The following is a 15134-nucleotide window of genomic DNA, read 5'->3' on the forward strand; positions in this document are numbered from 1 at the left end:
CTGCGCAAATTTGCACAGGCTCAGGAATTCTAGTGTTAAAAAGATGTGTGTTTCTTGACCGGTCTGCCATCCTGCCTCAGTTTGGGGGCAGAGAGAACACAGACTGTCTGCTGAGCCCATTCCTCGTTCAGAATGCTGGGTCACACGGTTTGGGGGATCCAGACCATCCGAATGAAGGGATGTAGGTCAGCGACCTGGGCAGGAATGCGGGCTCTGCCAGAGACTCGCCCACGGACATGTGGGTCAGCTCCTCCACATTCTGGAGCGCTCACTCTCATTGTTTTCACTGCAACACTCCGAAGTGAGAGAGACCTGCAGAGCCAAACTAAAGTCAGCATCTTTGTTTGTTTGTGGACCGCTTCCCTCTCAGGGTGAGGAAGCTGAAGGAGACCTTGGTGACGGTGCAGCAGCTCGACAAGAACATGAGCAACCTGCGCACCTGGCTGTCACGCATTGAGGCGGAGCTCGCCAAGCCGGTGGTCTACAGCGTCTGCCACGGTGACGAGATTCAGAGGAAGCTGGAGGAGCAGCAGGTGGGCACAGACGGACGGAGGCAGGGTGGAGAGGACTCTCTGGGACTGCAGAGTAACATGTTGGAGTAAAAAGAGGATCAGGTCTTTTATGTCACTGACTGAGTAAATCTCGAGTTTGTGGCGGAGGCTGCTGCTGGTTGACCCTTTAGCAGAAACTTGTGTTATTCAGATAGGTTTTTCAGTCTTTTTACACATTATGATCATTAAATTACAGAGTTTTCGTTTTTCCAATATGGAAAATGACTAAAATTTAAGATGCAGTTACATTTTCTCTTAGGAAAATCTCAGAACTAAAATGTTCCAGCTGTCCAGCATGTATTCTGTCGCTACCCACAGTTGGAAGAAGCTTGGTGTGAAATGTTGAAGTGGTGCAAATCCCAGCTCTGTTCCTGTTATATGAAAGACTTGATGTCCAAACTAGAGCTGCCACAAACGATTGTTTTAATAGTCGACTAATCACTGATTACTTTTTCAGATTAGTCGACTAATCTGGCCAAGTGGATGTAAAACACACATCTTAACCATCATTAGCTTTAAACTAACTAAAATGAAAGACAATTAAGATGATAGTTTTTTTAAACTTTTAATGAATCGTGCAGCTTCTGTCCTTCGTTAGCTTCTGGTATTAAAACAAGATTAAATCAAATCAGAGAGATAAGGAATAAACTTTTCATCAAACTCGTTTTGACAGGTGCCCCGCCCCTCAAGATGAAGTAACAATTTAATATAAATTTTATATATAAAGGGTATGTAGGGTCAAAGGTCACCTGTCAAAATGAGTTTGATGGAAAGTTTATTCCTGATCTCTCTAATGAGGTCGGCATTAAAAACAAGAGTACATTTTTTGGTGCTGAACGTTCACAACTTTGTTCAACTTTACTAAACTCTGACTGCATGTATTATAAAGTAACAACTAATTGACTATTAAATTAGTCGCCGACTATTTTAATGGTCTATTAATCGATGATTAATTGACTAATTGTGGCAATCGTAGCCCAAACACATTCTTCACACCCAAAACGTCCATTTTGGACCCGGAGGGGTCCTTAATCACACGTCAATACGTGACGAGTTGGGAATAAGAAAGTGTTGCAACATGGTGTCAGATCCCCAACCGGTCACAGAACCAATTTAATAATTTCTCCTTTCTGATCAACTTTCAAATGGTTGGCTCCTTTGTGTAATGAAAACTATGTCATCCTTAAACGAGTCTCTGATTCGTCAAAGTTCAACTGGTTTAACTTTCAATGATTTGCTCATAAAGCGTAGGAAGGACCTAAAAACTTGCTTGCGATGCGTAACTGCAGAAGTTTTGTGTGCAGAAACCCAGGGCTGGGTTGAAAAAACCGATTAATCGAATTTAATCGATTTTAGATTAATGGACCAATAATCAATAATCGAAGACAGACTTCTTCTCTATTCTAGCAGGTTTCAGATCTTACCTTTACAGTGACTGGAGCTGGCTTAAAAAAATAAAAGCTTTAAATTGAATATTTTGATGGAAAAAGTGAGTTGTTAACTTATGAAATCATAAATCGTTTTTTGTGTGATTCTTTTAGTTTCAATTGGAGGAAAAACGTCTTTCTGTTACTTTTCAGGGCAAAGAATCAGACTGTAATTCTGGCAGTTCTGTTTAGCTTATATTATGAGACCATCATTTCCATGTCCATCATTTGAACAGTTTTTTGTGACCAAACACAATTTTTTTTTATATTTATTTAAATTGTTTTAAATCACATATTCCATTTCAGTATTGTATTTTTGTGGATAAATATGGAAACTATTTTGTTTTTGTTTTTTTGGAGGAAATATTCAACCCATAATGTGCACAAAAACCTGCAGAACTTCTCCTATCAGCTCTATCTGCAGATTGTTTTAGTCCATTAGAAAGGAGACAATTGCTTCATTTCCATTCTTCTGGGATAGACATTTTTCTTGGATGGACTCTTATGGCGTCCACTTGTCTCCATGGCAACCCAGAGAGTTGTAAGTGTGTACAACCCAGATTTGACAAAAAGACTCTCAGGATTCTCAAGTGGAGCAGAAGGAACAGAACGGATATGAAAGACAAAAGTTAAAGAGCATTTCCTGTTTTCTGAGTTTCTGCTTTATATGTTTCAGATACATTTTTCACTCCTCACTTCTACTAGTCTCGGGCCGATGATGGTCACTGATCAGAGTGTTATCCTGGAGATCTCTGAGGAGGATTAAGTGTGATGCATGTCCTGCATGTGTGTTCTCCGACCTGCAGGACTTGCAGCGGGACATCGAGCAGCACTCGGAGAGCGTGGCGTCGGTGCTTACCCTGTGCGACGTCCTGCTCCACGACGCTGACGCCTGCAGCCCTGACTCTGAGAACGACTCCATCCAGCAGACCACCCACAGCCTGGACCGCCGCTGGAGGAACATCTGCGCCATGTCCATGGAGAGGAGGATGAGGTGAGCAGGGCCACATCTGGTGAACGGAGCCCTGACCCAATCAAACCCTCTTTAAGTGACAGCATGCAGAACGAGCGTCCTCTGGTTTCAGAATTGAAGAAACGTGGCGTCTCTGGCGTAAGTTTCTAGATGACTACTCTCGCTTTGAAGACTGGTTGAAGACTGCTGAGCTGATCGCTGCCAGCCCCGGTTCTGCTGACGTCCTCTACACCAGTGCCAAAGAGGAGCTGAAACGGTTTGAGGTATGAAGCTCCGATTATTCTTTGAGCTTTTTTTGCTGCGATGACAAAGATGACAGTATGACAAGTTTTCAAAATTTCGTTTTAGAGTGTTCAATAAATGTTTATCCTGTTCAGCCCGCGACATAAGGTGTGTTTGGATTTTGGTCCCAGTGTGGTTGAGTTTGATATCGCTGGCATAGAGCCACAGTTTACACAACTCAGATCTCAGTTGTAACTGATTACTACTTAGTTACCAGTGAAAGCTGCAGAGATGTCATGAAAAGCATGTAAACAAGGATCCAGACGGGGGATTTCAGTTGCATCTGACTAACTAGCATCCATGTGGTTGATGGAGCTTCATTCTGCTTTCCTGGATCTTAAATAAAAAGGATTTCAGAGTTGAGGAGCTTCATCCAGAGTCTTCATCAGTCTATGAAGGTGTCTGCAGCTGCACTGATGATCCTCGGCATGTGTTGACTGAAAATCAATGGTTTCAATCAGGAAAAGTGACTATAAAATCCATGCAGTAATCAACAATAATCTATGTGTTTCCGGGAATACTTCCACACTCTATTTTCATTTGCAGTCTGTTTTGGGCTTTCATTCAGAGGACAGAGCAGAAGTGTCTGGCTCTGATTCAGACTCAGGTTAGACGGTGCTGACCTCTGAGACGTCAGTCTGGATTAGAAACAGATTAGGATCTGATAATCTGGATGTAAAGGTGGCTTCCTCTGTGCAGATCCATGTCAACTGTGTTCCAGGAAGCTGTGATCTTTTGTTTCCTGTTGATGAGATAAAGGGAACATCTGTCAGAGCCTTCAGGAGTGATTCAGTTTGTAAATGAAGTTTGGAACAATCCGGTTAACTCCTTCATTACTCCTCCAGTTGATCTTTTTTGTCTTCTTCATGTTTTTCATTTAATCATAATGTATGTATTCAATCTTAGTCTAATTTGTCATTGTTTGTATATTTTTTTACCATCATTTTTTCACTTTCTGATCATTCTTTTCAGAGATTCACATTTCTTTATCTGATCTTCTGTTTTGATGTATTTGTCTCTTCATTTTTTGTCTCTCTGCTCATTCCTTCCTACTTTTTCCCCTTTCTTGGAAAGGTGTCCATCTCATGCCGTCCCACCCCCTCATCTATTAACAGGCAGAAGCTTTGGCCTTGTGTTTGTGTAAAATCCAGGTGACAGCGGTTCATTCTTCATCGCTCGTCTTTTCGTCCTTGCAGGCGTTTCAGCGGCAGGTTCACGAGCGGCTCACTCAGCTGGAGCTGGTCAACAAACAGTACCGCCGTCTGGCCCGGGAGAACCGTACTGACAGTGCCAGTAAGCTCAAGGACATGGTCCATGACGGGAACCAGCGATGGGACCGTCTGCAGAGGAGGGTGGCAGCCATTCTTCGCAGACTGAAGGTGAATTTGGGGGTTTTCAGGTCAAATCCACTTGAGCCAGAACACCTGAACGTCTTTCTGCTGGTGGACTCATTCTGCATTAGGCAGAACAGAGAGCGGGATGCTCACATAAACAGAGGAGTTTAACCTTTGAACTTGTGAGGGATCATCATCACATACCAAACAAGAACCAGAGTTTTGTCCTCAAGATACCAAGAAGACAGGCAGGCAACAAAAAAAGACAAAAATGTCATTACCTACTTTTCCCTGGCTTTATTTTTCCAATAAACATGTAACTAAATCGTTACAAATTAAAAATTATTTTTTTAAAATGCTCAAAAGTTTAACGTTTCCTAGTAGGGAAATACATTTTTGCACAAAAGTTCAGCAAAAAAAAAAATCAGTAAAAACGATAGAAGGGAAATGGCACGATGGACACTTATTTACCACCAACACGATTCATATCGTCATATCGCCCAGCCCAATTTGAAGTATACTTAAAGTAACTTTTCTGGGATAGCATTAGTTTACTGGCTATAAAAGTCTAAGTTAATGAAAGTACACTTTGAAGTATATCTAATGTATCTTTTAAGGTTTGCTTTACTTTAAAAGTAATAATCTTCTACTGATTAGTATATTAAAATATTTTTTTTATATATTCCAAGAACACATCTACTTCACTTTTAATGCTGTGTAAGAAATGTTTAGACACAATAACACATATAGGCTAAATATATTCAGACTTGTAGTATAAGTATAAGTACTTGTAGACTCTAGTGTAATCCAAGTACATGAACTTGTAAAGTTCATCTCTAATAAATACCTAAAAAGTAAACTAGAAGTATACTGTCTGAATGTATGCGTTAAAACAGTATATTTAAAGTCCTCCTATGACATAAAAAATGTTCTTAGTAGAGTTTTAATTATGATTATGAAGTGTTTAACCAAAATCTCTCAACCTAAAAAGCTATTTTTCATGTTGATCTGAAGCCTCTGTTTCCAAAATCTCCTCCGAGGGGGCGTGGCTTTTGGAGCTCCGCCCCTGATCCCCCTGTCTATGATAGCTCTGTGTCTCTCTAGCATAAATCTTCACCACTGCTACATATAAACGTCCATCAATCTGGGTAATGTCCAGTCGTATGGTTCTGATCCGGATGTCAGCTGGACGAGGAAGTGAAGATCTTCATGGACAGAACTTCCTCCAAAAGCCTGAACACTCATTTGAACAGTTATTCTGCTGTTTTATGATTTATAGGTTAGCATAGTGCCAGAATCATCCTGCTCCATTTAATGATTGGTCTGTTGTCAGGTGTTTTACTCACAATTAGAACTTTTTTCAGGAGTTTAAAAGGATTTGTTTCGTCCTCAGCACTTCACCTCGCAGAGGGAGGAGTTCGAAGGAAGCCGTGAGGCCATCCTGGTGTGGCTCACCGAGATGGACCTGCAGCTAACGAACGTGGAGCATTTCTCTGAGAGCGACATCGAAGACAAGATGAGGCAGCTGAACGTACGCCGCCATACTTCACATAGTAGAAAATAGCATTTAGCAACAGCAAGAGAAGATGTAATTTATGACAAAGACAACATCAGAAGTAGCTTTTGGTAGAAAGGTTCTGACCCTTTAACATCAGAACTCCAGTGTTTATGTCCTTTGATTTATATTTATATATATATATTAGAATGTATGTGTTTCATTTGCAGAACACTTCTGTTTCCTTCTTAGAGGAATTCCTCTGTGAATAATCTTTATGAGCTGCACTAAAAACCCCAGTTTTATCCGACGAATAAAGCTATTAAATGCTAATCCATCTTAAGGACTTCAGGATTTCTTGCCTCAGTAGAAATGAAACTATTTTAAAATGCAGTTCTTGATCTTGGATTTCTGCAATTCTTACTTTGACTAGTAACACATGTCATTTTGACTGTTTAGATCAAAGGACTGCAACCTTTAAAACTAAAAGTCATTTCCATCAGTTTCTTACTCACTAGTGAAAGCAGAAACATCCGACTTTATTCTTTAGAAAAACATTATTTTGGTTTTGTGCCCATAAAAAAAACACTTATGATAAACATTGCTATAGTTTCTATGCATAAACATTTTTGACAGCAGAACTTATAAAATTCTTTCAAAATAAAATAAACCTTGTGTCAAATAAGATCCTCCTGCTGCACAGATTTACTTGAATTAAAAATTAGGGCTGTGAAATTTAAAGCATGCGATTAATAAAAAAAGAATTGAATCCTTAATATTTATTAACGCAAATTAATAATTTGATAAAAAAAATGTGATTATTGCTATTCATTTTTCCCCAGGTATGTGATTAATTAGTTAAATTTTTTGATCAATTCCCAGCCCTATTAAAAACACAAGAAAAACAAGTGCAATATTAGTATAAAATCCATAAAAAGTCTGTACATGAAAATCCAATTTTAAACTAGGAAATTTGCTTCTAAACAGCAAAAATATGTAGGCCTACTTTAACCTTTTCTATAAAAAGTTACACCATCACTTTTGCTGGGTAATTTTTATACCCATTATAATATACCCAATAAAAAGTATTTCTCATCAAAAATAGATCAAAATATGACAACACATGATAAATTAGGGTCATTTTCTTTAATTTTAAGTGGTGGTTTATGTAACAAAGTGGAAAATAAAAATATAGATCTTTAAAAGATGCTCAAATTACTGAACTATATATATATATATATATATATATATATATATATATAGCAATATCTGTGATAATGTTATTGTGAATGCTGGAAGAGGAATTTGGCTGCTGAAGATGCTGAAATTGATAGATGAAAATACTGAAGCTGATAACCAGTTAAAAAAATAGCTAAATGCCAAATTAGCATAAAAACTAAAGCAAAAAATAAAAAAACCTAGATCATCCATAACATGCAGCGAAAAAAAACGCAAAACTTCAAGATTGCCTAAAAAAACAGAAAAAAACTAAATTAGCCAAAACAGCAAGCGTGTAAATATTAGCCTAACTCCAAAACAGCTTAAACAACTTTTAAAAAGCCCAAATTAGCCACAACAGCTAGCATGTAACTGAAATATTAGTAAAACTCCAAAATAGCCTATAATCTTAGTAAATGTTAAAATAGTCCAAAAAGCTAGCAGTATGCCAATTTTTTAAATTTTAAACCGTAACTTTTAACATAATTAAGAATAATAAAAAGGCAGGAATATTATTCCAGAATAAATCAATTTTAACCTTAAATAACTTTCAATATTTTACTCTCCATAAAAATATATTTTGTCAAAATTATACAAGTTAGAAATAAGCGCAAGATAACATCGGGCCGGATCCGGCCCCCGGGCCTCGACTTTGACACATGTGATGTAGATACCTGGCGATGGTACTCTAGAGTTAAACTTATTCAGCTAATAAACCACTCGGACAATAGATTAAAACTTTCACCATCATTTTGCTTGTTTGTTAAAAATATAAAAATACATTAAAATACTTTAAACCAAAACCCATTATTAATTATAACCCATAGAGATTTTCTTCAAAGCCAAAGAACAACAATGGAGGGATAGAAGAGCTGCCAGTGCTTCTGGTTGATGCCCCTCAGTTCACCTGCCCTCTGTGCTGCCCCCTACAGGCCTTCCAGCAGGAGATCACCCTGAACACCAACAAGATCGATGCCCTCATTGTGTTTGGGGAGAACCTGATTCAGAAGAGCACTCCTCTGGACGCTGTGCTGATCGAGGACGAGCTGGAGGAGCTCCACTCTTACTGCCAGGAGGTGTTCGGCAGGGTGGCTCGCTTCCACCACCGTCTCGTCAACAGACAGCCGGTCAGCGCCGTCTTTGAACCGAACAAACGTCACACCCGGACACACACACCTTCAGCTTTCACTTGCTCGTCTGCAGGTTCTGGATGAAGAGAAGGAGACCTCAGACCATGACACTGACCTCCACGACCCTTCTGAAATCTCCAATGAGGCCTGTTGGTCGGATTCCAGAAGGATTCAGGCGGAACGTGGCGTCCCTGCAGCGGAGGGAGTCTCGGCGGGACAGCAGGCCATGTGTCACCTCCTGGTCCCTCCTCCAGACCGCTCAGGGAGAGAGACTCCCGTCAGCGTGGACTCCATCCCGCTGGAGTGGGACCACACCGTGGATGTGGGGGGGTCGTCGTCACACGAGGAAGATGAGGATGCTCCTTTCTTCAGCGCTCTGTCAGGTAAACATCAGCTAAATTCAGCCTTCATCCAAGTCTCCCTCCATCTCCGGTTACTTATCCTTTAATCAAACCCGTTCATTCCCCTTGATGCTGAAGAGCAATTTTCTTCTGGACTTTCCAAGTGATTTTGACAAATCAGCTGTTTTTTTTTGAGTATATCTGCAAATTAAATGCAGCTAAAAAAATTTAATAAAACATTTAATTAAATAAAAATTTGAAAACGGAAGATATTAAGTTTAAAAGTAGATTTGCAATTCCTCTAAAGAAATTGTGTCTGTTGTGTCTCTCTAATACTGTTTTAAAGCATTTTAAAGCTGTTGCTATTAAAGGCCCAAAATACCCACTTTAAATACTGTAATTATGTAAATGTCAGTTTCCCCAAATCTAGAGAAATAGCCGTTCAAACCATCATCAGACCACCACTAGATGATGCTAAAGATTTTAAACTATATATATATATATATATATATATATATATATATATATTAGAACAATTTCAGTGATCAAGATATCAAAGTGTTTTCTATATCTTGTATCTACAGTAGTTTCAGAGAACTCAGCTTAGCTGCGTTAACACTTAACAGAATCCTCTACAGTCTTTAAATGCTATTTCGTAAACTTTGACATAAAAGTACTTTAACAGCAGACAAAGCTACTATGATGTTGTCATTAACCAAGATAACTTGTAAAGCCATCAGCAGAATCTCTTTAGAAGAACCAGCCCTAATGATTTTAGGGATTTATGGTTATTAGTCGGTCTCAGCTATTTAGATTGCTTTCAATAGGTTTAAAACATTATTTCTACTAAATAAATACTTCTGGAAAGAGTTCCTAAAACTTTAGATCTCATGTGTCAAAGTCAAGGCCCAGGGGCCGGATTCGGCCCCCCAGATCATTATATCTTATTGTTATTATGGACCGATGTTATCTGGCGCTTATTTCTAACTTGTATAATTTTGACAAAATATTTTTATGGAGGGTAAGATATTGAAAGTTATTTAAGGTTTAAGTTGATTTATTTTGGAGTAATATTCCTGCTTTTCTATTATTCATAATTATGTTAAAAAGTTACAGTTTTAAAGTTTTAAAAATGTAGTTTTAGAGTGTTCAATAAATGTTTATCCTGTTCGGCCCGCGACCTAACATCAATGTACTTTGATTGCCTTCAGCAATCAGACAAAAAGCAGCCAACCTTGACCTTGTGGGTTCTCCAGGGTTAAATCCATCATCCATTTTTTGTCCATGCTTGTATCCATCCTTCATTCAGCAGGGGTTAAAGTTCCCCCTGTTGTAAAAACTAAGATTAAAATGATCTTCTCTTCTGGTTGTTTGCAGCTTAATAAAAGCCCCTTCTCTGCAGAGTGTTCTTCTTCTTACTAACGTTTTGCTTTTATTGGTTGAACTTTAAACTTTCTTAATTTTTGGGCCTTCTTGTTTGATCATTACTCATCATAATCCTTATCTTCTGTCTCCTCAGTCTCTGGAAGAAAGTCAGTGACTGATCCACCGAGCTGGCATCAGCCCGGATCCCCGCAGGTTAAACGAGGAGTCCTGCTGAGTCCCGCCCCCAGCAGCGGCGCTTCCTTCCACCAGCAGGGCTATGTAAGAACACACCTGCAGACACGGGGAGAACTCCGCCCCAGCGTCAGGTCTGAAGCAGCTCGGGCTTTGTGTCTGTGTGTTCAGGGGAAGTTGATGTCGGAGTGCAGCGGCAGCATCAGCAGCTTGAAGAGAGTGAAACTGATCCTCAATGATGACGAGGATCTGGAGGAGGCGGGTCTGACCAGCAGCAGCAGGCAGACCAGCACAGGTGAGCTGACAGAAGGAGGAGGAGGTGGAAGATTTTACTGAAAATGAGTTAAATCGGTCATCAAAAGTCAGACAACAGAGTCTTCAGTCTGCTGGTCAGTCTGTGAACCAACCTTCATGGACAGGTTGGAAATGACGGCACAGAACTTCCTGTCCACCTCACTTGAAGGAAAAAAAGCCTTAGCATCCGCTAGCAACACATCAACACGCCAAGAACATCCTTTTCAATTTGAGGAGCAACAAGTCCAGTAAAACACGTGAATCTGATCATGGATATCATAGATGAACTGAAGTTATCAGGGAGAGACCACTCGAAGTGGATCCAATGAGTAACAGGAGGAAGACTTAATCTGAAGGACGCGAGCCAAACGGTTCTGACATCTACAAGTTTAGTCAGAACCGGATGTGACCCGAGCCTGGACACGGCACCAGACCCCGCACCAGACGCGAACCTGGCCTGGATCCGGCACCAAACACCACACTGGACTCGAACCGGGCGCGGACGCAGCTCCAAACCTTGAACCGGATGCGGCACTGGATACAAACCGGGCCCGGACTCGGCACCAGAAACAAACTGGGCCAAACGCCGCAACAGACGCAAACCGGGTGACTAGGTTAGGGTACCAGTTTGCTCCATGTCCTGGTACCTGACCGGGTCTGGTTCGTGGCTGGGGACTGTAACTTAATGGGAACAGCCAGCGACTCAAAAAACGATGAGTTGGGGACACCCTAAACGTCAAAAAGTGAGGTGGAGGGAGCCTCAACCAAACATTAACAAGCAACGACCCGGAACCGGAGACGTTTTGATACAGAAGCAAGAGAGCGCAGAGAGAGAGATCCAGAGCATTTCATCAATTGGCCAATGTGCCACTGAAAACAATAAAAACAAAGCAAACCGCTCCGGCTTCCTTTCACTCCTGATCTTATTCTACAAATGTATTTCTGATCAAATTGTCTTGAAATCTCAGACTCTCATGCCCTTTGTGACCCCAGGTGTGATCGAGCGCTGGGAGCTTCTACAAGCACCAAAGTTCTCAGCGGAAACGGGCATCAAGCAGGATCTGAAGCAGTGGCACAAGCTCAACTCTGACCTCAATGATGTCACTTCCTGTCTGTCTGGAATGCTGCCTGAGCTTGACAGACTGCAGAGAATCGCTCCGTCCACCAGCATCCGGGACATCGAGGTCAACGCCAAGAAGCTGAAGGTATCTTATGGGGTCTAATCAGGATCAGCTTCAAGTGAACGAAAAAACTGACTGAAAACTTGAAAAATAGACATTGCAACTGAAAAATATGTTTTGAAAATTTGAAAACAAGGCACTGTAAATAAGAAAAATAAAATTTGAAAACAAAAAAACTGAAACCTTGAAATAAATCTTGAAAATAAAAAAAAATAATAGAAAATTGAAAAACAAGTTTTTTAAATTTGAAAAAAAGTACTGAAAACTTGAAAAAACAATAAATGTACATTTCTAAGTTGAAAAATAATTTATCTAGCAGCTGCTGTTTTGAATTTTCAACTTTTTTTTTGCTTTTCTGAATCTTCACTTTCAGTCTTTAGTTGGCAGTTTCAATTCTGATTTTCAAGTTCTCGCCACTGAGCTGATCCTAATTTTACATGGGGGCGGGGCTTCTGTTTTTCCAGTTTTAAATCTGTTTTTTCACTTTAAGCTTATCCTGATCCTGTTTGACCCCATAGTATCTGTGCTTGATTCTGAAAAGGTCAAAAAGAAACCATATGTGCGTCTGTAAGGCATCATCTCTCTGTTTTCTGCTCAGGAGATGCAGAAGACCTTCAACAGCCACAAGTGTCTGATGATCTCCATCAACCTGAGCCGCCAGCAGCTCCTGCGAGGCGACGGCGCCGAGCTGCAGGGGAGCCTCAACTCAGCCAACCAGAGCTGGACCCAAGCCTGCTGCAGCCTGGAGAGCTGCGAGAGGAGGCTGCGCTCGGCTCTGCTGCAGAGTCAGGTGAGAGTGTGCCCCGTCTTTAAGGGAGGGGGGCAGCAGCTTCAGAAATTTCACCCTGCTGCTCTCTGTTGGTCAGGAGTTTCACGAGGCGCTGCACTCTCTGCTGATCTGGCTGTCTCAGGCTGAGAGCAAACTCTGCTCAGTCAACTTCTGCAGGAAGTCCATCTCAGTCTCCACCCTGATGGAGCATCGGGACACCCTGTTGGTGAGGAGCTCCCGGCTTTTTCTGGTTCATGATGGATCTGAAGTTCTTTTCAGTGAAAGCTTGAAATAGATGTCAAGATATTAATGCTCAAGTCTTTAACTTACAATGAGATAAAGGAAAATATGAGGGTGCTTTGTTGTGCAGGCTCTGCAGGAGGACCTGAGCTCCCGGCAGCAGCAGGTCTCGGCGCTGCAGCAGATCTCCTCTCAGCTCCTGCTGGAGGCCAGCGGAGAGGACAGCATGGAGGCCAAAGAGAAGGTCCACGTGGTCAGCAGCAAACTTCACCTGATGACTCTGAAGGTGTCTGCAGCTCTGCGTTCACTGCAGAGCAGACTGGTAGGTTCAGACAGCTTGATGTATTTTATTGTTCACATTAAAGAGAGGGGTGCACGATGGTGCAGTGGTTAGCCCTCTCATCTCACAGCGTTTTCTGTTTTTATTTTTATATCTAGATTCTCTCCATCACATCCGAATCATTCTTGACGCTTGCTCAGTTGCTGAAAATCCATCCACTACCTTCTTAAAGTTGCTAAATTGAAATCCATAAGCTAGCAAAGTTAAAGAGAAACAAGAATATTGGGAAAGTTTCTATTGATCGAAAAGATCCAGTGAGGAGACAGAAGAGGAGCCTTCAACTTCAAAATAAAAGAAAGCTGCATTTAAACAGATAAAACCAGGATGTTTTAGTCCAAATATGGATTTATTGTGACAGTTGTTCCCACATCCCATAATAATAATATAGAACATTCAGCAACCGACTGTCTTAACGTTACGAGGATGCTGCTAAACTCACTTCATTTTTGTATTGTCTGACATTAATTTGGTCTGTGACCTGAAAAAGGTTGGAGATCTACTGAACTGATCTACAAGACAGATCATTGTGGAAAACCTTAAACACACAATTAACTTTGTATCTAGAGTTATTTTTCCATGCCTTGTTCTGCTTTCTTTTATCGTGGATGGTTGACTGTTGAAAAGAGTAGAAACTGCTTCTTTTTGAATGAGGGAGAAACTGAGATATGCTCTCAGGTCAGGAATATTATGGCTGGTCAGAGAGAACTAGAACAGATCTGATCTCCAACAGATCTGATCTCCAACAGATCTGATCTAGAACTTATAGGTACAAGCTGACTGATGTGAGTAAACCGTTAAACTCAGCTGTGGCCGCCATAGTATGATTTAGCAGCCCCATCCCAATTATCCTAAAGAAAATAAAAAAAAATATTCTAGTTCATCTGAGCTGATATGAGAACAGTCAAACTCTGTGACATTAAACTCATTTTCCTTCTTCTCTGCAGGAGGAGTTCGGTTCACAGGCAGCTACTGGAGGACAACCAGTTACTGAGAGGTAACTCTTGTGTTTGGTGTCCAAAAAACCCTCAAAGAGCATGTAGAAGCTTGGTTTCTCCTTCAAGTCAGTGCTCACTTTTTATCCTCTGTTTAAAAAACATCAGGGAGATCAGAGCTGATGCTACCATATAGTGCGGGAGGGGTGGGGGGGGGGACTTGTGGGAAAACGGGTCTAAAAGTTGACAGAAGGGCCAAACAGGACCAGATGCGTGGGATGTTTTGGTAATCTACCTCATTAAAGAAAGAAATAACATCAAAGCTCAATCAAAACATGTTTTAATTTTAAGCTAATATGGATCATTTTGGGGGTTTATTTCAAATCTGTGACTTTAGTAGCAAAGACACAAATGGTTTGATGCTCTGCAGGGAAATCCATAAACTTAGAGAAATACTAGGTTCGTGTGGTGTTGAAATGATCAGAAAAAAGACTGTCCAACTCGGAAAACACTCATGAATGTTTAAAAAAGATGGCAATAGACCCTTTTCGCGGTGACGTTACGAAAATGGCGAAAGGGCCGTCAGGGTGATACGTAACTTCAATGGATTTAGACTGGGAAAACAAAGAACTGAACGCTGTTCAACACTGTTTTCGGGAAATTTTAAAAGGTAATTGTAATGGGAAATTGTAAAGTATTTTATACATTTCCTACGTACCTGTTTTCGTCTTTGTCTCTTAGATCCTCCACAAATCAAAATACAAATATATGTAATCTTCCAGTGGTTTTGGACCAAAAACACTGGATGTTGCCAAACATTTTATTTTTTTATTTTACAGCTTTTAGGTAATTATTATATTCCTTTTTTTTACCTTTATTTTCCCACAGATTCATGTATATATGTGTGTGTATATATATACATATATACATGAATATACATATGCATATACAGACGTGGACAAAAGTGTTGGTACCCCTCAGCTAAAGAAGGACAAACCCACAATTCTCACTGAAATCACTCAAAACTTACAAAAGTAACAATAAATAAAACACCTGTGATGTGAATTAAA

The 15134-nt window shown here is 40.5% G+C and overlaps 1 protein-coding gene across 2 annotated transcripts in view; it reads left to right on the forward strand.

Moving 5' to 3' along the window:
* The window catches only part of syne2b (spectrin repeat containing, nuclear envelope 2b), a 183159-nt gene that overhangs the window by 166075 nt on the left and 1950 nt on the right, over positions 1–15134 (forward strand). For both annotated transcript variants that reach the window (XM_024267764.2, XM_024266355.2), the window contains 14 exons: positions 371–533; positions 2785–2972; positions 3064–3214; positions 4430–4612; positions 5961–6098; positions 8213–8407; positions 8484–8793; positions 10271–10395; positions 10480–10603; positions 11596–11807; positions 12382–12573; positions 12650–12778; positions 12923–13114; positions 14077–14126. In XM_024267764.2, coding sequence (XP_024123532.2) covers positions 371–533; positions 2785–2972; positions 3064–3214; positions 4430–4612; positions 5961–6098; positions 8213–8407; positions 8484–8793; positions 10271–10395; positions 10480–10603; positions 11596–11807; positions 12382–12573; positions 12650–12778; positions 12923–13114; positions 14077–14126 — 2352 coding nt within the window. The remainder of the gene's footprint in view (positions 1–370; positions 534–2784; positions 2973–3063; positions 3215–4429; positions 4613–5960; positions 6099–8212; positions 8408–8483; positions 8794–10270; positions 10396–10479; positions 10604–11595; positions 11808–12381; positions 12574–12649; positions 12779–12922; positions 13115–14076; positions 14127–15134) is intronic.

Source organism: Oryzias melastigma, linkage group LG22, assembly GCF_002922805.2.
Source record: "Oryzias melastigma strain HK-1 linkage group LG22, ASM292280v2, whole genome shotgun sequence".
Classification (NCBI taxonomy): domain Eukaryota; kingdom Metazoa; phylum Chordata; class Actinopteri; order Beloniformes; family Adrianichthyidae; genus Oryzias; species Oryzias melastigma.